The following is a 23,295-nucleotide window of genomic DNA, read 5'->3' on the forward strand; positions in this document are numbered from 1 at the left end:
AAATTAATTATGTTAAAAATATATGAACTTAAAAGCTCAATCAGGGAACATAGTAAAGTATAGGTATAGTTAACTTTATAGTTTACCTTTTTTATTATGAGAGCAATAAAACATATACAGGCAGAAAAATGGGTTGAGCTGCCTTGCAACTTTCATACATATATTGTTGTTGTTAGTTGCAAAGTCGTGTCTGACCCATCGCGACCCCATGGACAACGTTCCTCCAGGCCTTCCTATCCGCTGCCATCTTCTGGAGTCCATTTAAGCTCATGCCTACTGCTTCAGTGACTCCATCCAGCCACCTCATTCTCTGTCATCCCATTCTTCTCTTGCCCTCAATCTTTCCCAGCGTTAGGCTCTTCTCCAGTGAGTCCTTCCTTCTCATTAGGTGGCCAAAGTATTTGAGTTTCAGCTTCAGGATCTGGCCTTGTAAAGAGCAGTCAGGGTTGATCTCCTCTAGGACTGATCGGTTTGATCGCCTTGCAGTCCAAAGGACTCACAGGACTCTTCTCCAGCACCATAGTTCAAAGGCCTCAATTCCTTGGCACTCAGCCTTTCTTATGGTCCAGCTTTCACAGCCATACATTGCAACTGGGAAGACCATGGCCTTGACTATATGCACTTTTGTTGGCAGGGTGATGTCTCTGCTTTTTAATGTGCTGTCTAGATTTGCCATAGCTTTCCTCCCCAGGAGCAAGCGTCTTTTAATTCCTTGGCTACAGTCCCCATCTGCAGTGATCTTTGAGCCCAGGAAAATAAAATCTGTCACTACCTCCATTTCTTCCCCATCTATCTGCCAGGAATTTCATACATATATACAAGAGGAATATTGGTTACCTTATCTTTTGCAGTAAACAGCTTCTTTCTTTGCTCTATATCTAGTGTTGTCCAATCAAAATTTTTATTTTCCATTTGGTTATCCTGTATGGCATTCTCATTTTTAAATGCAATCTCTTGTCTGAATCTGAAAAAGGGAAAGAAAATATTAATGTAATTGGTTAACATAGACATAAAAACCCTGTTATATTAGCTTATTGTTAAGCATGGAATCACCTTCAACTTTCTTATGCCAGCCTAGTAACCTATACATTTATGAAATTTATTACTGCAATCAATTTTGAAACTGCATGAAAGAGAATTGAACTGGTTGATGGGATTTTAACAAATTTTGGAAAGGTATCTATGAATGCTCCAAGTACACCACATAGGCTGCTTTAGACTGGAATATACAGCAATTTGTTATGTATACAAACCTGACACTTAATTATGCCATTTGTTACATACCTTCCTTGTTCCTTTTCATTAATAAAGACATCACCCACTGCCTTTTCATGGAAAGATGCTGCTTGATACATTTTTAAATCTGAACATATTTTGGCAAGCCTGTGAAAGCAAATGACATATCTCTTTGTAGTATAACACTGATGTCATATATATAAATTTACATGCAAGCATACATGCATACTGACAAAGAAAAATCTGATTCAAATCCACATAAAAGAGCAAGTGATGTTTGCAGTAAAAACAAGTTTAAAGTAAAATGTCCTCAACCAATAGTGCTTTTAAACAGCAGGAGGAGAAGATGCAGAGAGAACTTCAATTGTGAAGCCTAATTGAAAAATGGATTACTCCTAGATCCATTTAGAATTGTATTTAAATTAGACTTCATATTTTAAAGCAGCAATGTAATATAGGTTGAATTATCCACCATTGCTTAAAATAAGCAATATCATTTGACCTTCAATGAATTGGAAAATTATTCAGCACAAAACTTTCAACAATTTCAAAATTAGTTCATACAGCTAGAATCACATAGAGATCTCTGCCTGCCTGGAAAACTCAGATGAAACTTAGCCAATGATAGCTGTGATTACAAATGGAGTGGAAGAATGGTGGCTGGAAAAGCAGATATTTAATGCTCTTTTACCTGTTACATCTCCCAGGAAAAGACTCCACACCCATTGATGGTGGAGTTTCTGTATATGCTTTTGTCACATTAAAAGCAGTGAAAGATGGAAGAAGCAACTTTCAAATACTGTTTCTACTGCTACATACAATCCTCTTATCATTTCTCAAACTATATTGTAGTTTGTGAAGGAAGTTTGGCATATATAAAAACCAATGTATTGCTTAGGAGACCCTAATCTCAAACATTATTTGTTCCACAATAAAGTAAGGTGTGGAAAGATCTTGCTGTTCTCCTCTCAAATAAAGTTTGGGGATTAAGAAGTAAGTTTACCTTATGCAACTTGGTTGAGATGGCCAAAAATCTGTAGTTAGAATGAAGCTACTTGGTGATAAATGCTTACCTACAAGTGTTGCTATTTCAAGTAAATTATATCTGTGATAAGCCTAAATATAGTGCAATCATATGTCCCAGGACTGTAATCATACTTCTGGGCAATTTCAACACTAGAATAAGTGCCTCAATTAATCACTTCAATTGCCATTGCTATACAGATTATGTTGCCATTGTTGGTCTAAGACTATTAAGTTTTCACAGGTAGTAATTAACTCATTTTTCTAAAAAGCTTGATCAAATTCTACACATGAAGTGGTTGATAGGAATCAGAATGGGGACTAAGGAGCCAGAGTAAGTATTACTGCATTGGTTATATTGTGGTCTGAAACAACTTGATAAGTAAGGTCACCTTTCTTAGTGATCACATTGTTTTGATAACTGCCTCTCTCACTCATTCATACACACACACACACATGTAACTGTGGTTTAGTGCTGGGTCCCCAACCTTTCTGTGTTGGCAGCCCAGTGGGAAAGGGAGGAGCAAGCACCTTTATGCATGCATGAGCGTGCATGCTAATGTGGCTGTGCACATGTGCGTGCAAATGGGGCTGCAAGCATGCATGCTAGTGCTGGCTGACCGCTAGTGCCGGCGTGAGACTCGTGGCTCACAGCTCGGCTAGTGCCGATGCAAGGCTCATGGCTCGAGTAGCGCCAGTGCACAGCTCACAACATGGCTAGCTCCAGCATGAGGCTCACAGCTCGGCTACCACTGGCATGAAGCTCACAGCTTTGCTAGCACTGGCACAAGGAGGGGTGAGCACACACACATGCACTGGCCAACCACTCATGCAGCTTGGTGGCCAAGAGGCCATGGCCTGGCAGTGGGCTACAGCCCCTAGGTTGGGGACCTCTGGTTTAGTGAATTTATTAATATTCCCCAGCAATTCCTTTCACCAAAAATCCCAGAACTATCCCAATTAAGTCCAGCCACAAGCAGACCAATGTTAATCCACAGAGCAATGGCCAAAGAGTCCACAAAACCCTTGAAAGTTTCTCAAACAAAATAAATCCACCAGGCAAACTTAAATCCACAACACAATAGAGCTCAGGAGTCAAGAAAAAGTTAAGTTTTGAAGGCACAATTCAAGTCAAGGCACGGTGTCAATCCAAAGCTAGGCAGGAATCACAACAACCAGAAAACACACAGCTAGGAAACAAACACTTTGTTCCCAGCAACACCTCCCTCTGTCTGCTGTGCTAAATATCCAGCTTCAGATGCAGCCCATCAAGAAGGGTGAGGCTTTTTTTTCTCGAGTAGTCTGGCTGACCTTCTCTGCTCCTGCCTTTTCTCTGCTCTACATGTTCTTTGATCAGGTGCAGAAGGCAGCTCTTCCTCCTCCTCACTAACCATCTGCAACTACATGCGTTCCCCAACTGGAGCGTCAGCCAAATCCCTTCCAGACATCTGCTTGGAGCCATAAATTAACTCAGCTCCTGACATGCCAAGAACTGGTTCATCCTAATATCTAGAGAGGTATCTGTGGAATAATCCATGGGAATCATCATAATAGCATCTTTTTCCACCACAAAATAGTTATTGTATCCTAACAATTTTTTTCTGCATTGCAAGGTCAATGTAAGAGTTTTCTTTACTATATTATGAGAATTAACTTTATATCTAATTACAGTGGCTTGTCCCCAGTACAGGTAATCCTCACTTAATTATAGTAATTGGGGACCTGAATTTCTGTCGCTAGCAGTGTGGTCATAAAGAGTACAGGTAATCCTTACTTAATTACAGTAATTGGGGTCTTGAATTTCTATCGCTAGCAGTGTGGTCATAAAGTGTGATGTCACATAACAGCACCACTCAGTTATGGCGATCCTCACAATTCCTGTTGCTTTGCTAAGTGAGGATCATGAGTTGTTAAGTGGAGACCACCCTGGAACTTCCTACTGGTGTCCAACAAGCAAAGTCAACGGGGAAGCCAGCAGGAAATCACAAGTTCCAGGAGGCTCACCAGCAGGCTGGCCAGCAGGTAAGTGCCTGTTGTGGTGAAGCATGAGTGCATCGGAGACAGGGATGGCTGCTACTGGGTGGGGGAAGGTATGTAATCTGGTTGTCAAGCATCACAATCACAATCACATGACCTTAATGGTGGCAGTATGGTCAGAACTTTGAGGACCCATCATAAATACCACTCATTCAGTGCCATTGCAACTTTGAGTGGTTGTTCATTAAATGAATGTAGATAAGAACAGTCATGAGAAGGTGTACACATATATCAAGAACCAGTTGTTAATATCCAGCCTGTGATAGTGTTTCATTCTCCAAAGCAGTAACAGTAGTAACAGTAAAAGCTAACTTATGATTATGTCAGGATCAAAGCCAATTTAATTATATTAAGCCTGAGAAATATATCTGTATCTGCATATGTGTGTGTATAAAACAAAGTAGGAAACACAATAATATAGTTGGCAGAGATTAATTCAAATCATTAAAAAAGCAAAGCTCTGTGGCTTTCTGACAATTTATAGCTGAATCCTCTGAGGGCTACCCTATGGCTAACCCCTAAAAGCTACCTATTATAGAGCAAACACTCGCACTATCTGTCTGGAAAAAGCATTTATTGAACTATTTTTTGGTGATGACTCAGCTAATATATTGATCTTTGAATTAAGTCAAGAATGTATTCATGGCCAGCCACTAATATCCTCCTTTGACATTTCTAAATTAATCTTGCAATTGAAAAATGGAAAGGCCACCTGGGAATATATGATTCTACTGGACTACTGAAAATTAACATTGATTGGTAAGCCCCAACTTTGGTGACCTTATTCACTTTTCTAAACTGCTTCTTTCAGATCCCCGAGGACTCGGCTGATCTATTATTGCAACTTTAAAAAAAAAAAAAACCAGAATGGATTTAATCCAATCAATGATCATTCGATCAATTTACAAAGTACGACCAGTAAATTACAGTTACATTGTTTGCATTAGAAACTGTTAGATGAATTAATGCAGGAAAATATTTTCTCAAAGGAGCAAGTAGGGTTCAAATATAACAGTTTTAGACCAACATAGTAAAGTGAAATAAATTAATAGCTCCCTATCCTTCCAGGAAACTTAGTGCTTAATTTTGGATCTTAAAATAGAGTTTGATTTGATTCGTAAGGAAAAGCTCTAGAAGAATTTAACACTCTTCTCTATGGTCTGCTGATTATTACTTCTAATAAAAAAATCAAGATGATAGCTAGATGCAGGTCCGAAATAATGGCCAACAAATATGAATATCTAGTGCCAGTTAAATCTTTTAAATATGCTGAGGCTACTTTTCAATTCTCTTGTGTTGGAAGAAACCAGCAAGATTAATCTCTGATATCATCCAGTGCAACATTTTAAGTTTCTTTTTAAATCAAGCTGTGTTGTAAATTCACAAAATTGACATTTGCTCCCCCAGCATGAAAGAGAAGGGCATGTACAAAATTCCCAAGAACCTTCCAGAAGGAGGCATGCTATTGCTCACATCGGCAGGAAGAGATTCCCTCAGCTGCTGTGTTCTTCAGTTGAAGAAATGCTTTGCCTTTTAAAAATCTGAATTAAGACACTAGGAGAAAAGGAACAAGGGGTAATGTGAAGGAGAAAAAGAGAGCCAAGATGCTCCTGCAGATTTCATTCTAAGCTGGAATTGGTCCAGTAAGTATTTGCTGGTTCTGTACTTGAAAAAAGTATTTTCCAGGGAGAAAATTGGTACAGGAATAACCTCTGTCCTCATTCCAATCTATTCACTATATAAGGAAAAATAAACAAAGTTTGCATTTTGTTTTATCTACAGCTATTATGACTGTTAAATTACGGTCAGATTATGACCATTCAATTAATGACTGTTCAAAGCCCTGAGAAAAAAAGGTCTTTTACTGACGTACTGTTGTAGTACCCGTGGTCACATGATCAAAATTCAAGCACTTGGTGACCAGCATGTATTTATGACAACTGCAGCATCCTGGAGTCATCTGATCACCATTTGTGACTTTTCCAGGGGGCTTCAAACAAGCAGAGGTTCAATAGGGGAAACTGACCCTGGTCAACAACTCTGTGAATTAACAGCTTGCTTAATGACAGCATGATTTCCTTAAGGACTGCAGCAAAATAGGTAATGAAATCAGTTGTGATGCACTTAATGACTCCATCATTTAGCAACAGAAGTTCTGGTTCCAATTGTTATAAGTCGAGGACTATTTGCACTGTATTGTGCTCTACGCACAGCTACTTCAGTATTTGCTTTCTGTAAATGTTCGATAAGCTGTACGTTTCATGCAACCTGGAGTCTCTTCAAAAATTTCACATTAAAATGATAAAGAATTAAAAAAAGAACTTCTTTCATTTCACATAGATATTCCATAAATTTAGTTTTCATGCTTCGTTTCACATACAGTTGGCTTACAGAACAACCCTGTACAGTACATGTTTATTCCCACTATTTTCAAAGCGGTTTATTTCTAGTTAATAAACTATAGCTGCAGGGAACTTACTACTTAAAAAGGGAAGAGCTAGTCAGTCACTGCAAGCCAGTTTGAAAACTGCTAAGAGCACCATGAACCGATGCATAAAAGACAACCTGTATCAAGAACCATGGCGCAGTGGTTAGAATGCAGTATTGCAGGCTAATTCTGCCAACTGCCAGCAGTTCGATTTTTACTGGCTCAAGGTTGACTCAGCCTTCCATTCTTCCAAGGTCAGTAAAAATGAGGACCCAGATTGTTGGGGGCAATATGCTGATTCTGTAAACCACTTAGAGAAAGCTGCAAAGCACTCTGAAGGGTATATAAGTCTAAGTGCTATTGCTATTGCTATTTTGAAATAGCTTCCGGTCCTACAGAGCGATGACTGTCATTACAATCAAAATGAGTACATATACTGAGTATACATTCAATATAAATGTTTCTAAACAAATACTTCTGGGGACAGATATTCCAATTCCAATCTCTTTAAACTTGCAGAAATATTCTACTGGCATGCAATATAATCTAAGGGGCTTTGGAGCAATGAAAAACGTAGCATGAGCTGAGATGTTCCACCATAAAAAACAACTACCCAAACATAAATTTATCAATGGGCAGAAAGGATATTGAAATGTTTCACATTGACTAAAAAGTAATGAATACAAACCTGAGACGGTAGAGATTTGACAGACTTTTGCTTTCAACAACATCATGAGCAATGATTTCAGCCAAGTGAAGAAGTGGAAGAGTCATATGAGTACATAACATTGATTGTAGTTCCTTAAATAAAAGGTCTAAGTAATACAAGGTGCGTGTCTAAAATTAAAAGAATACATGACAAACAAGTTCACTATGATGGCAATACTTGTCTCTCAAGTGTACATTTTCACTTCTTAAAAAAAAGCCCTCTGAAATAAATCCCCCAAAGACAGATTTCTATGCAGTACTACTAAGAATGTAAATGTTTGCAAACTGCTAAGCATGAACACATACTTAGGTGAGGATAACAACATTTCATATTTTGAGCTACTAAATAAACTTATCTTTGCTGCTTACTTATACATGTAACACTTTGACCAACTTGCAGATATTTCAACAAAAAAATCCCCCAAATACAGGTAGTCCTTGTTTCCTGACCATTCATTCAGAGACTATTTGAAGTTACAATAGTGCTTAAAAATAACTTTACACTCATTTCTGACCATTGCAGCATCCCTGAATCATGTGATCACTAATACGGACAGTAGTTATCCTGTGCCTATATTTTTATTCTTTTTTTTTCTCCCCTTGCTAAACAGATTGATTGGAGAGAAAGGGATTGCAAGAAAGTAAACTGTTTGCTCTTCTATACATCAATAGCAATGCAATCGCACTAGCTGCCCTGGGGCTGACAGCTGGGTACTCTACTTAAACAACTTACAGTATTCTTTTGAAATCTCTCTCTCTTCGATCTCTCTGCCCTATGAGGAGGGGCATGAAGGAGTCAGGCAAAGGAGACATTGCTTTTAGAAATTGCTTCCCCCTTCCCAGAGAGTAGAGAGTTGGAAAGGAAGAGATTTCAAGTGAGCACTGTTAGCTGTTTATAGAGAATGCCTGGCTTCCAGTCCCTTGGCTACCAGCACAATTGCATTGTTTTCAATGTGTACAAAACAGCAATCAGGTTTCAAGCCTTCCAAAGAGCATGGGCATAGTTAGGAGGCAAGCAAAAAGCTGAAAATTATTAGTCTTGTCTCTGTTCAATCTGAAAGAAGTCATGGTCAAGTGATTTCCCACTTAATGAATGTTTCACTTAGTGGTGTAGTTATTAGTTCTAATTATTTATTTATTTATTTATTTTATTGGATTTGTATACCGCCCTATTCCTGTAGGACTCAAGGCGGTTTACAGGGCAGTTAAAACCATGAATACAAAAAATTAAAAACAAATAAAACAATTAAATTAAATTCAAGCCCCAAGAGTAAATCTAAAACCCAGTTAAATTAACAACCCCACAGTCTGGACCAAACAGATCGAAGAGCCAAGTTTTCAGGTCCCGGTGAAATGAGCGAAGGTCGGGGGCAGTCCTAAGTTCTGTGGGTTGTTGGTTCCATAGGGCAGGTGCACCCACAGAGAACGCCCTTCCCCTGGGAATAACCCGCCGGCATTCATTAACCGGCGGTACCCTGAGAAGGCCCTCCCTGTGGGGGCGCACAGGACGATGGGAAGATGATGCCGGCAGCAGGTGTTCCCTTATATAGTCCGGACCCAAGCCATTTAGGGGTTTATAGGTCATTACCAGCACCTTGAATCTCACCCGGAGGGCAACCGGAAGCCAATGCAGCTCACGGAGAAGAGGTGTTACACGGGTGTATTGGGAAGCTCCCATCAAAACTCGCGCGGCTGAATTATGCACCAGTTGAAGCCTTCGGGTGGTCCTCAAGGGCAGCCCCATGTAGAGGGCATTGCAGTAGTCAGACCGGGAGGTCACGAGCGCATGAGTGACTGTACGTAGAGCATCTCGGTCCAGATAGGGACGCAACTAATTAGGGTTGTTAAGAACTGTACAAGGACTACCTGTAATTTCAATATGTAGTAATAAGGAAGAAAAGAAGCCAGAAGCAAGTCACAGCTGGAAGTACAAAAGTGAGAGGTATAGATAATTTCAATTATGGCCTATTGAAGACATTACTCACAGGTGCTAAAATGGTCTCTCTGTTCACAGTACAGCCACTTGAGTCCTGTTTAAAGGCTTCTCTCATCTCATCAGGACACTCATAGTTAGCCCATTCCTCCACATTTCCAGGCAAGACATCAATTGCCCCCTTCCTTTTCACCTTCTCTTTATTGGCTGAGTGTATCTGAAAATTGGACTCTTTGTTTTTAAGAAAATTTTCTTTTTGTTAACATAAATGAAATCAAAATACATGCATTAAAGGAAATGTACCTTTTTTACATCTTTTGGGGATTTCTCTTTATCTTTTTTAGGAGGGCTTGTAGGTGAACCCTGAGTAGGATCAGGCTTTAGGGGGGGAAAAAGAAATAATGGTTGATATTTCTGTAATAATACATTCAGTCCTAATATTTTTTTTCTTCAAACAAGTCTCAGCTCTTCTCATGGGTTTAGTCTTGGATTTCCAAGCAGAAATAATAATTAAAAAAACACTATAATATTTCAGATATGTGAAAATGACTTTGTTCACTGTCCTGTTTCTTCAACAGATAGAAATTCCAAATTTGGGAACATTAAGGAGATAACATTTTATCATTCAATCTAATTATAACGAGGAAGGAAAGAGCCACTGTTTAAATTTGTAAACAGCAGGAAAGTGACAGTCATCAGTTAAATTTTAGACAGATGAGTCTACATAAATAAGATTCTGTGAATGCATCTCTCTCACCTTGTCTTATAAATGATCACTGCTACAGAAATTGTGATGATTACACTCATGAATGTTTTGACAATTTAAAGATCTGTGGCAGCATTTGTGCTATGTATACATTTGTTTCCAAGTAAATGGCATTCGTTTCCCTGCTAATATATTCTCAGGTAGTAAGAGAGGTGTCAAGGTTTAGCCTTTCTAGATATTATTACATTATCACCCTTATGAGCCTGAGCACCCCCTCTGCTAATTGATGTTGATACATGCTGGTAGACTAACAAATCTGAAAATCCAGATGTTCTCTATCCATGGATTAGAAGTATTAACAGTACCCTTACATTGATAGAACATGGCAGTATTTGTAACAAGCTATATGCTTCATGATGTCATCACAACCGTAACATAATTATGAAATTGTGTCATATTTGTTTGCTATGTCATTGACATTATGGCATATGTGTGATTGTCGTCTCCCCCCCCAATGATGGGAGGATATGAAGACATCAGCTTTTAAGGTGCGTTACCTTTTTTGCATCTTTATCTTTTGACTTTGTAGTTGCTGATTGGGATGGTGAAGTTTTGGCCTTTAAAAGCAATCCTGCTGTTGTGAATGACATCTGAAAAATAATTGCACTTGCTTTTGGGAAGAAAAAAAAATCCAAGAAGTACAATTCTTAATTCAATTAAATGTTGAATAAAACATAATATTACTATAAATAAAGTCTTTTTTTACAGATTACAGATTGCCTTTATTTTCTGTTCAAAAAAGTCTCTATACATAAAAGTTAATGTCATGTATCATAATACAAGCTAGCTTAATAAAATTCCTAGAAAAGTAAAGTTCTTTTTTTAAAAATGTAACTGAGCCAACAAATAGTCTGATCTACTTGGTATCCCTAAATTTTTACTACTTTTAAGGGACTTTTTTTTTAAAAAAAATCTTTTCTAAAAATGGCAGAGGAACATTGGTTTCTATGAAGAGCAGAGCATCAAAAAATACATTCTCTCTGGCTAAAAAAACCTGTAAACTATGACGGTTTTTCTTCCTTGGTTGGGATGTGCCAATAAGGCTTTTAAAGTAATAAGTGATCTACCACTTTGCTGCTAACATACATTGTTACATTTGTGCTCTGATTTACTCATTTTGATATATTCCAATTCAGGTTACACTTTTTTGTATAAAATATGCTTAGACAGAGATTCTGAAAGCTTCATTGCCTTAACCTTGACAAGTTGCTTGATTCACTGTAAATAGTTTTGTATGGAATATAATTGCACATAAAAATATCAAAGAAATAGATTAATTTTGTTTCCAATTAAATGTTGTTATAATATCAGCACACAGCAGAAAATGAGATACAGTTCTGTTCAGACTAATAGCATTACAGATTCTATAATTCTATACAAGTGGGAATTTCTTTGAACAAGTTTTTGGAACAGACTTGACATTCAAGTGTATCAAGAAATCACTTGCATATACCTTATCTTCATTAAAAGCTACAATAATTCTTTTTGGAAGATCAACATGATTGCGGTAAGTGCTTTGAATTCAAGCCATTGTTCATTTAAAAAAAACCTAATAGACCTGTACAATGCATTTAGCAGCCTTCTAGTTACCATGTTCTTATCTCACCTGCCACATGCGAATCACAAAAGCATACGCCATCAAACAGTATTGCTCATAAAATGTTGAACCATGGCCAGAAATGACTGCCATTATTGTATAAGCTCTAAATAAAGCTTCTAATTGTTTTATGCTTCTTAATTCTCCAATACTAATTTGGTTTCTTAATTCTACAAAGAAAATATGAAGAATCAGTCAATATTGTTGAAAATGTTTTATATAACAATATAAACACATTGTTGATATGTTTTTATGTAACAGACATGTTTTGTATAACTCGTAAGCTCCATGTGTAGCTGAATAATAGCTCCTGGGTAGTCCCAAAAGTCTCAAGCATTAGTTTTATCTTCCTCACCCCTTAATTTAAAAAATCATAAGGCATAAAACAATATTTTGTTTAAATGAAGAAAGAGGAAGATATCATCTGTAGAAGACCACAGGAAAAAATCTAAATGTTTTTTAATGTCAAAGGAAAAAATATTATATCACACTACACCACCAATGCTAAAATAAACACAGCTGTTTTTGGAACATAGCTAGAAAAAACGTACCTTCTTCCTCAGGGCTTTTTTGGAGAGGACTGAGATACAATAACATATTTATTGCCCATTCCAGGTGTTTAATAGCCTCACTAAGAGGAAACTGCTTGCAATACAACCATTCTGCAAATCCTAAGATATTATCCACTTTTTTTAATTCAGATTCCTTTTTCTACATAAAAACAAGGAGCACATATTTAGACTAGATCTTGATATACATTCCCATTCAGAGGAAAACAAGGTAATATAAATATACAAAAGCCTACATTGCTTCTTGGAAAGTACAATTTCAGATCAGAGAGTCATAGAATTATAGATTTGGAAGGGTTCAGAAAATTAATCTAGCCTAACCCTCTGCAGATTATTGCTTGCTCAGTCTAAGCAAATACTGGGGGGAAAGGAGGCATTTTCTACACCTGTCAGGACCAAAAGCCATGATTAAGTTATGTAGCAACAGGGGTATAAACCTAACTTTGATATATCTCTAGAAGACACATCCATTTTTTTTTCAATTCAGAGATAGTACTAGGAATTTGGAGGAAGGGAAAACTATGAATGACATGATAAATATCAAAAGCAACATTTCAAAATTGAAATTTACATCATTCACTTGAACTTTGTGTTTCAGATGCCTCTAACATCTGGTACACCAAAGGTATCTCAAGGACAGCTCCTTAAGGCCAGAAATATACTGAAAATCCTTAACCATATTAATTCAGTCTTAGGCCTCCCCAGGTGTTTAGGTGGAGAATCACAAAAGGCTACTAATCTTCTCGAAAGGAAGATCCAAAACAAGAATTAGGAATTACATAAAGCTTATATTCTTACTACCATTGTCAGATATTGATTTTTCATCAGGAATTGCAAACTAATAGCATCTTTTAAAAAGAAGATACGCACGAACCTGTAAAACTTCAATTGCATTTTGGTAGCAAGACAATTGTCCCACAATATCATAGGAAACAGACGCCAAACGATGCCACATATGAGACATGTAGTCTTCAGTTTCATCACGGAATTTCTGAATTTCCATTATATAATTACGTCCTAGTCTTGCCTTTACCATGACCATATGCTTAAAAATTGGGCTATGAAGGAAAATTTTATTTTGTCAGTATTTATGAATGACTTAATAAGCTGACAAAGTGGTTATTTCAAAACTTTTTTTATAAAGTATTTTGAAGTCAGAAATCACTATTTGAGTTGCAGGAATATTTACCTTCATGATGGAATGAAGTTCATTCATATCCAAACTTTAGCATAATAGTACATAAGAAATTTTAATATATTACATTCAGGATTACACACAGAGGAATTCCAACAGTGGGATGAATACAAACTAATTTAATATTCAGAGGAGGCTATTACTGGTAGAGGTTAACAAAGGCTGCCTCCAAATGTACCCATTTGTAGAATTTAATGCTAGTTAAATTACTAAGTAATATATTACTAAGTAATATATCCACATTGAGGAAAATAAGAGCTGTTTCAACAAACCCAGTAGAAAAAATTGCAATGTGGAACGTTTTAGGCAACCGCTGAGCTACAAATGCTTGCTGAAATGCAATTACTGTAGTAATCATTTTCACTTCAAGATATTGGAGTGAAAAGGAAATAAAGGGGGAATGTGTTTATAGGAATATGTATATGTGACTATTAAATACTGTGACTGAGTTGCAACCAGTGATGTGCTGCTACATGCTAAGGACAACCTCTTTTGGCCCCATTGCTGCCACCAAATACCATTAACTGCGGAAGGGCTGATTTGTGCGCCAGGCACTGAGGCTCCCTCTGCCATCAACCAGCTCACAAAATTTCAGAACCAGGACTCTTGCCAGTTGGTGCAAGCTGTCTCCAGCCTGCCACTTGCTGCAATTCACCATTAGAAATTGGTGAAGCTTGTTAATGATCTTCTGCCACATGTCTGTGAACGTCTTTTGTATTTCACTATATACTTGCAATTATTAATAGTATGAGGGGGTCCTTGGTGCTCACTGACGGTGTAACCTAGTCTGGGTAATGAAATGTCTGCTAGATAACAACCAAGTTCAGACAGCACCCTTCATTTCAACTATGAGCTACAAATGTTCTCCTTTATTGGTATTGATAGTGTTCTGGAAGCATCCTGGTTTCAAAGAACTGTTCCTTTTCTTCAAATATCAGGTAGTTAGGTACTGTCCCTGAGGAATAGGGTTAATTAGAAGACCTTAAGTAAGCAATATTGGAACCCCTTTGGTTAGTGGGTTACTAGAACATTTATGGACTCTATGTTTCATAATGAATAAAAAAACTGGAGAGAAAAAAAAGCAAAACTGGGGAAGGAATACTAGATTGGGCATGTTACAGGTCTCTAAGCCAAGAAATCTGTCTGTCAATTCTCCATCAAAGCCCCTGCCATCTAGAAGATTCTCCCTTCAGATATTAGGATGACCCTGACCCCATTGGCCTTTTGTAAGGCTATGAAGACCTGGCTATGTGCCCAGGCCTATAGCCCTGAGTGTCTTTAAGGCTCCATTTTGTTGGCTATATTAGCATTGACACCAATAGCTTTACTTGACAACCATATATATATATATATATATATCCAGGGGCACTTGTTGAGATAGGTGGCTATAGACATCAAATAAATAAGAAAATCAGATTTCTCTTACTATCAAAAAAAGAGAGAAAGAAATAACAGATGGAAACTAATCAAGCAGAGAAGCAACCCGGGAGTAAGGAGAAACTTCCTAACAGTGAGGACAATTAACCAGTGAAACCGCTTGCCTTCAGACGTTGTGGGTGCTTCATCAGTGGAGGCTTTTAAGAAGAGACTGGACAGCCACTTCTCTGAAATGATGTAGGGAACTCCTGCTTGAGCAGGGGGCTGGACTAGAAGACCTCCGAGGTCCCTTCCAGCTCTATTCTGATTATTATCATGAAAAGTTGTGGATTGGAGACAACCACCTTAGTAGAAAGTTTCTCCCCGGGTTAATTCTGGTTATCATAATTACTTATGATAACCACAGCCATAGCATTGCATATTAACTGAAATATTTTGCCAACTATCCAAATGACTTACAGTCTGTGCTTTGTGCGAGGGAGAATCTGAACCGCTTCATCTAAAACCTTAAGGCCTGTCTCCCAATCGTTTTTATCAGCATGTGCTTGGAACAGTAACACATACAAGAATGTTCTTAAAGTCAAATCTTCCTCAGCACCTTTGAAAGACATTAACACAACATTTCAAACCTTACAAAATCCATTCAGGTAGAGATCATCAGCAAATGGGGAGAAAATATTTAAAAAGATGAAATGGCAAAAAAAAAACTTACCTGGAAAAAAATGCCCATCTGATGGGCTGCTGCTCTGAAAATCTACTGTAGGCCATTGATGCAGCTGTAACATATTATCTGCTTCCTAAAAAAAAAAAATGAGGTCCTGATTGTAATAGAAAAGGTGTCATTGACATTTGAATTACAATGTTGTGATTATAACAAAATAAACTTTTAAAATAAAAATGGGGGGGGGGGAACCCAAGACAGTACCACTTTACAATGCCTTGGTAAGGCCGCATCCAGTTTTGGTCACCACGATGTAAAAAAGATGTTGAGAGTAAGAGTGCAGAGAAGAGCAACAAAGATGATTAGGGGACTGGAGGCTAAAACATATAAGGAACGGTTGCTGGAATTGGGTATGTCTATTTTAATGAAGAGAAGGACTAGGGGTGACAGGATAGCAGTGTTCTAGTATCTCAGGGGCTGCCACAAAGAAGAGGGAGTCAAGCTATTCTCCAAAGCACCTGAAGGCAGGACAAGAAGCAACAGATGGAAACTAATCAAGGAGAGAAGCAACCTAGAACTAAGGAGAAACTTCCTGACAGAACAATTAACCAGTGGAACAATCTGCCTCCAGAAGCTGTGAATGCTCCAACACTGGACGTTTTTAAGAAGAGACTGGACAGCCATTTGTCTGAAACGGTATAGGGTTTCCTGCCCGAGCAGGGGGTTGGACTAGATGACCTTCAAGGTCCCTTCCAACTTTATTATTATTATTAGTAGGATCTATTATCTAATGGCAGAAAACAGCAAACTATCAAGAAGAGTGAGACGTAGGAGGTTTGAAATCCTTTCCAAAAATGACCAATTGTGCCGGGAAAGTCAGGTTGTCCAAAGATATTCACTTGTTATTTTATTAGGTAAAACAATTATTTATTTATTTATAATCATTTATTATATACTATATTTATATATATTTATTTATTTCTTAAAGAGATGGGAGTACCAGAATATCTTATTTGTCTCTTGAGAAACCTATATGCGGGCCAAGAAGCAACAGTGAGAACTGGACACGGAACCACTGATTGGTTCCAAATTGGGAAAGGAGTCCGGCAAGGCTGTATACTCTCGCCTTGCCTATTTAACTTATATGCAGAGCACATCATGAGAAAGGCAGGGCTAGATGAATCAAAAGTTGGAATTAAGATTGCTGGAAGAAATATCAACAACCTAAGATATGCAGATGATACCACTCTAATGGCAGAAAGTGAAGAGGAACTGAAGAGTCTCTTGTTGCGAGTGAAGAAGGAGAGTGCAAAAGTTGGGTTGAAACTAAACATTAAGAAAACCAAGATCATGGCATCCGGCCCTCTCAATTCCTGGCAAATAGATGGGGAAGAAATGGAGGTAGTGACAGATTTTATTTTCCTGGGCTCCAAGATCACTGCAGATGGGGACTGTAGTCAAGAAATTAAAAGACGCTTGCTCCTCGGGAGGAAAGCCATGGCAAATCTAGACAGCACACTAAAAAGCAGAGACATCACCCTGTCAACAAAAGTGTGTATAGTCAAGGCTTTGGTCTTCCCAGTTGCAATGTATGGCAGTGAAAGTTGGACCATAAGAAAGGCTGAGCGCAAAAGAATTGAGGCCTTTGAACTCTGGTGCTGGAGAAGACTCCTGCGAGTCCCTTGGACTGCAAGGCGATCAAACCGGTCAGTCCTAGAGGAGATCAACCCTGACTGCTCTTTAGAAGGCCAGATCCTGAAGCTAAAACTCAAATACTTTGGCCACCTAATGAGGAGGAAGGACTCACTGGAGAAAAGCCTAATGCTGGGAAAGATTGAGGGCAATAGAAGAAGGGGACGACAGAGAATGAGGCGGCTGGATGGAGTCACTGAAGCAGTAGGCGTGAGCTTAAATGGACTCCAGAAGATGGTAGAGGACAGGAAAGCCTGGAGGAACATTGTCCATATGGTCGCGATGGGTCGGACACGACTTCGCAACTAACAACAACAACAATATTTATTTATTTACCTTTTTACATTACAGTGCAAGATGTACATTATTATTTTCCTCATCAGGTTTCGCTTCTGTTTTGAGCGTTGGAAGTCAAATCAGCCACGAATCCGGTAGGAAAGTCCTATTCCTTACCTGCTTACTTTTGGCCTCTGATGCTTTAATGATGCTCTTGAGAATGACTTCAGTAGGTGCTTTGAGATGCTGCCTGTCTGCCGAAGAACCAATGAAAGGTAAGCATGCATTCCAGAAATGCCGGGCTGCTACCATGGCAATGCTGAGATTTCCTGCTTCTCCTGCATATCTAAGAAAGGGGAAAAATAAAATAAAACCCACAGGCCTGCTGTAAGTAGTACATAATGCAATTGCAGTGATTCTGATTAACTACCCTCTTGGACATATTTCAACATTAAGACATTGATTTTTTAAAAAATTAAAGGGCTTATCCATTAATAAAAACAATGGATAAGTTTTATCTCTTGATTTCTCTTTTTATCTATCTATCTATCTATCTATCTATCTATCTATCTATCTATCTATCTATCTATCTATTATCTATCTATCTATCTATCTATCTATCTATCTATCTATCTATCTATCTATCTATCTATCTATCTATCCATCTGTTATATGGCATATAACAGAGATAATTTTTAGTAATTTAATCATTCTTGAGATTTTGTCCTCTAAAATAATTTTGTACTGATTCATTAAAAAACCTCCCAAGATTACATATATACAGTTATGAACACACCCACATAATATTTGCTGTATAAAATAAAATAACAAAATTATCCAATGAATTAATTGTAAGGTTAATGTTTTAATGTTTCTGCTGTTCTAACAAGTTAGTAATTATTAATTATCCTGATTATTTAAAAATTAGCCAAGTAAATAAGCATAATGTGCTTATTAAGCCAATTTCTTAGTTTCCCCCAGAACTTGCTGTTTGTTGGATGTTGACAACAATTGTCAAAATTATTTATAGGATTTACACATCAACACAAACAGTAAAGCTTTCATTCTCTTTTTCTTTTTCATTACCATAATAAATATTTAATATTAGGTGATATTGCTCTTCCCAAAGAATCAAGTATTCCATAATTACAATCAGCTCCCATTATTATTTTACATTCTCAGAACAGGAGATTCTACATACTTATAGATTAGCCTGTTATGCTTATTTATGCCATCTGTTCTTAATTTCATAACTTTCCTTTAGTTGAATATAATATTTTAAAAAAGTTATGTTAGCTATATTTTCCCACATGTCAAAATCTATGGGGTGACTTATCTCTTGCACTCCATTTATCTTACACAGAACTGCAGTTTTATTTCAATAGCACTTCAAAGATTTCTGAAACTAAATGTTTCCTGTTAATAAACATTATTAAGTTTCTGTCTGATTCCTGAAATAAAAATGTTTGGTGTGATGGTTAAGCTGCTGGATTAGGAACCAGGATATTGTGAGTTCTAGTCTTCCTTTAGACATGAAAGCTGATGGGGTGGTTTTTGGGTAACCACATGGTCTCAGCCCAACCTACCTCACAGGGTTGTTGTGGAAAACAAGAAGAATTATGTACAATTTTGGAAACTTTGCATCGTCTAAGCCAATTACTTTTTCATATTTTCTATTTAAAATGCCTTTTTAAAAACTATGTCTTCTTGCCAAAGAGCTATTGAAATTTATCCATGTCACATGTCTTAAATACATTTTTTAGATTTGGATTTAATTTTTTATATTTTTATATTTAATCTTCATTTGACTAACTTTATGTTTTATTAAAAGGGAAAAGTAAAGTTATCAAAAGTCACAGACAAAATTCCATCCAGGATTATCTCAGACTGTTAGCTAGACTAGTGCAGGCAGAAATCTCAGTTTCTTTAACATTAATACAATGTGGAAATGATTATTACTGTCAGTCTAAAAATAAAGCTAATTCACAAAACTATTGATCTCTCTTTTTAAAAAAAAAAACTAAATGTTTTTTTAAAACTAAATACCCAGAAACAGACATTAAATGATGCCAAACTACATCTGGCCTTTGGCCTTATTTTATGACGCTCTTGCTTTAATTTTTTAAAAATTCAATATGAGATCTTCCCTGCAACTTGCTAATGGTTGAGAGACAGAAAGAGAAAGTAAGAAAAAAAAGAATAAAGGTTTCTATTCTAAAATTCTGCTTTTATTTCAGTGCGTTCAATACACAGTTGCTATTTGCCTGGAATTTATACATTTGCTGGTGTTAATATTCAGATTTCATTAAAATAAAAAAATGTTCCAAAAAAAGATCACAACATACCTTGCACTTTCAACAAAGGATTTTGAGGCTGTAACTCGCAAATGTTTTTTGCCAGCCAGGTTTTCCATTATACTCTTTCCTTGAGTACAAGTAGCGATACTCAGCATTTCTTGTCTGGCACTGTAATCATTTCTACATAAAGAAGTCAAAAACAAACTTTTGACTAATAACTCAGTTTTCAAGATCCTGCCAGAATAGAGCAGTGCTTTGCTCTGTAGGAATTGAGAAACAGACAACCTAAAACTTTCCATTCTCCTTTTTGGGCAGGCTAAGGGGGGAGAGTTGGGTTTTTTGTTTTTTTTTACTTATTGGACCTAAAAGCCACTTCTCATTTTATCAGCTAATATTCATCACAGGTAAAGAACAGCAACTAAGATGATTAAAGGCCTGGAGGCTAAAATATATGAAGAACAGTTGCAGGATTTGGGTCTGGCTTGTCTAGTGAAAAGAAGGATTAGGGGTGACATGATAGCAGCATTCCAGCATTTGAGAGGTTGCCACAAAGAGAAGGGGTTCAACTTATTTACCAAAGCACCTGAAGGTAGGACAAGAAACAATGGATGGAAATCAATCAAGGAGAGAAGCAACTTGGAACTAAGGAGAAACTTCCTAGCAGTGAGGACAATTAACCAGTGGAACAGCTTGTCGGTGCTTCGTCACTGGAGTTTTTAAGAAGCAACTGGTCAGTCACTTGTCTGAAATGGTGTAGAGTCTCCTGCTTGAGCAGGAGGTTGGACTAGAAGACCCCCAAGGTCCCATCCAGCTCTATTCTGATTGAATTGTTTTGTCTAATTCTGTGTACAAAGAATCGCAGATGAACTACAGGTAGTCTTCGACTTACAACAGTTTGTTCAGCGATCATTTGTAGGTGCAACGGCACTGAAAAAAAGTAACTTATGACCACTTTTCACACTTATGCATCTTAAAAGAAGCATGGAGAAACTGCGGCATGTTTAGAGGACAACTAAAGGATGATAAGGAATCTGAAATTAAATCCGGCGAAGAAATAGTTAAAGAAGATAAGCATAGTTAGCTTGCAAAAGACTGAGAGGGAATTTTTAAAAAGTGGTCATATGTGGACCTATTCTCTGTTGAAACAAACAAAACAACTGGTAAGAACCAACAGGCTGAAGTTGAGAACATTGCATTAAACAATGGAACAGTCTGCCTAGAACAGTGATTACATATGCTCCATCTTGATGAAGATTTTTAGGGTCTGGATGGCCAGTTGCCAGGAATGGTTTACTGGATTCCTGCACTGAGCAGAAAGGTGGACTTGATGATTTATATAGTCCCTTCTAACCAGTGCTTTTTTTGTAAAAGAAAAAGGTGCCGGAACTCATACATGTCATACAACCCACCTTGCCTACCCTACAAGGTCCCATCCAAAAAAGGTGCCGGAACTCCGTTCTGGGCGTTCTATGAGAAAAAAAGCCCTGCTTCTAACTCTTAGTCTGAATCTTGCTTTCATTTTAAGACAGACATGTCAAACACAAGGCCCGGGGGCCGGATCCTGCCCACGAAGTGGTTTCATGTGGCCCGCGAAGCCATCCTGGAAATAGTGAGGGAACGGCCCCGACTGCCTTGGCCCTGGCCCAGAGACCCTCCTTCTGCCAGAGACCCTCAGATCTGTCCCACTCCTGCCCAGGACCCATAGGCACCCTTGATGCGAACGATTTAGAGCTGGCCATGCCCACCCAGTAGGCCATACGCACTCTAGTCACGCCCACCCAGTAGGCCATGCCCACCCAGGCCATACCCACCTGGCCCCTTGAGGGCAACCACAATGCTGATGTGGCCCTCAATGAAATTGAGTTTGACACCCCTGTTTTAAGATATCACCAGCGCAGTGTTACACAACTACTGTATGTAGCATGTGGAACTGGCAAAAAACTGCTTTTAACATTACTGTACATCAATATAATAGTATAATAATTGTATCCATTAGAGGTCAGTATTGCTCTATTTAATTCGTTTCTTAAAAAAAAAGTCTGAAACCAGTTTTCCTCCTCGAGTACTGCTACTTTAATGGAAAGATTCACTACGCATTAAGGTGATAAACAGAATAAAAAGCCCTCTTGAGTTAAAAGTGAATTTTAAAAGTTATAAAAATCTGAAAGTGCTTTCCACCCAGAAATTTAATTGAAAGCTCGAAAGTATTTCACACAAAATAATATTAAAGAGCAAAATAATCAAAATAACACTATGGAGATCAGAGAAAAGAACTGTTGCAGCTGTAATGAGGGAGAGCCTAACTAATAGTAAGATGTTGGTGATTAGACATCAGATTTCAGAGTTAGTTTCTACATCTGATTGCATCACCAGAGAAAATTATTTCTTCCTTTCTTACCTCTCGTTAGGCAAATTAGGAGGGCCATTTAGCCCTCTAGAACTCTAAAAAGAAGCCTGAATTCACATCACCTCAGTATGGTAGGTGAAATGATTGAGCTGAATATCACAATCCTTCCTTCTTTTGGGGAAGAAGGCATTTTTAAGAGAGGGAATAAGAACACAAAGATCCTGTTGTGCAAATTGCTCCGTTCTCCCCAAATCACATGAAAAATGGTCCCCCTCCTTCCAGCGAGAACCCCTGTTCAGGAGCTTGGGTTAAAGGACAATGACCACAAACATGGTAGGGAAGGCAAAAGACTCCATATTTACTCAAGTTTCTTCTACTAACTTTGGATTCTGATCGTGATTCCTTGAAACCTAACTGCCTTAATCCAAGTCAATGCTGGTAGTGACACATTATTTAATTATAGCTACAAATGAAACAGGGATCATTGTGAAGAGTTTTTTTTTTTGAGGGGTGGATGGAAACCTGCAGCTAAGGGATCAAGAATTATGTAAGGTTGTTTTTTTATATAATTCAGTATTTAAAAGTAACTTGTCTACTTACATTCCCTTTTTCTTTGGATCTGTGTTAAATGGCACTTTACCCAATTCCAAAATCTTCTGAGAACAAGTTATCACCAGCTCATGGTCATGGAGATTATGTGCAAAATGCATAAGCCTGGTCAGCGTCTGAAGCTGTACAAGCGAATCTGACCAACTGCATTCCAGAGCCATTTTTACCAACTACAAGGAAGTGGATAAATATATATATATACATGTACATATATATGTATATGTATTCATGAACTGATAACATTAATATTCAACACCTCCAGTCTACAGTGTCTCAGAATAATAACTTGTACCTTTTTCTAAAGAATGATTTAGGGAAAAAAATTGATATTGATACAGTAAGTGCTTCTGGCTTGGGAATCTGTGTTGCAGGTCATTAGCGATCTTTTATAGGTGTGGGCTATAATTACCATAAACCAAACAAATTTAAGACATGAGCGAAGTAACTACTTGGAAAATATATCCTTTGAATTGTACTGTATTCCAGTTTTAAAGAGGAAAAATGTTTTCAGGTTTAAAAAAGGAAAGTTTCAGTATGTTTTTTT

General features: G+C 37.7%; 1 protein-coding gene across 1 annotated transcript in view; it reads right to left on the bottom strand.

Moving 5' to 3' along the window:
- CFAP46 (cilia and flagella associated protein 46) overlaps positions 1–23,295 on the bottom strand; it is a 98,547-nt gene that overhangs the window by 38,525 nt on the left and 36,727 nt on the right. The window contains exons 22-35 of the mRNA XM_081328586.1: positions 22,743–22,921; positions 19,844–19,975; positions 17,676–17,844; positions 15,582–15,666; positions 15,329–15,467; positions 13,172–13,355; positions 12,280–12,439; positions 11,738–11,898; positions 10,629–10,721; positions 9,669–9,743; positions 9,418–9,582; positions 7,413–7,561; positions 1,285–1,383; positions 838–964 (exon numbers count right to left, since the gene is read on the bottom strand). Of these exons, the coding sequence (XP_081184712.1) occupies positions 838–964; positions 1,285–1,383; positions 7,413–7,561; positions 9,418–9,582; positions 9,669–9,743; positions 10,629–10,721; positions 11,738–11,898; positions 12,280–12,439; positions 13,172–13,355; positions 15,329–15,467; positions 15,582–15,666; positions 17,676–17,844; positions 19,844–19,975; positions 22,743–22,921 (1,917 nt within the window). The remainder of the gene's footprint in view (positions 1–837; positions 965–1,284; positions 1,384–7,412; positions 7,562–9,417; positions 9,583–9,668; positions 9,744–10,628; positions 10,722–11,737; positions 11,899–12,279; positions 12,440–13,171; positions 13,356–15,328; positions 15,468–15,581; positions 15,667–17,675; positions 17,845–19,843; positions 19,976–22,742; positions 22,922–23,295) is intronic.

Source organism: Vipera berus (genome assembly GCF_964194415.1).
Source record: "Vipera berus genome assembly, chromosome: 5".
Lineage (NCBI taxonomy): Eukaryota > Metazoa > Chordata > Lepidosauria > Squamata > Viperidae > Vipera > Vipera berus.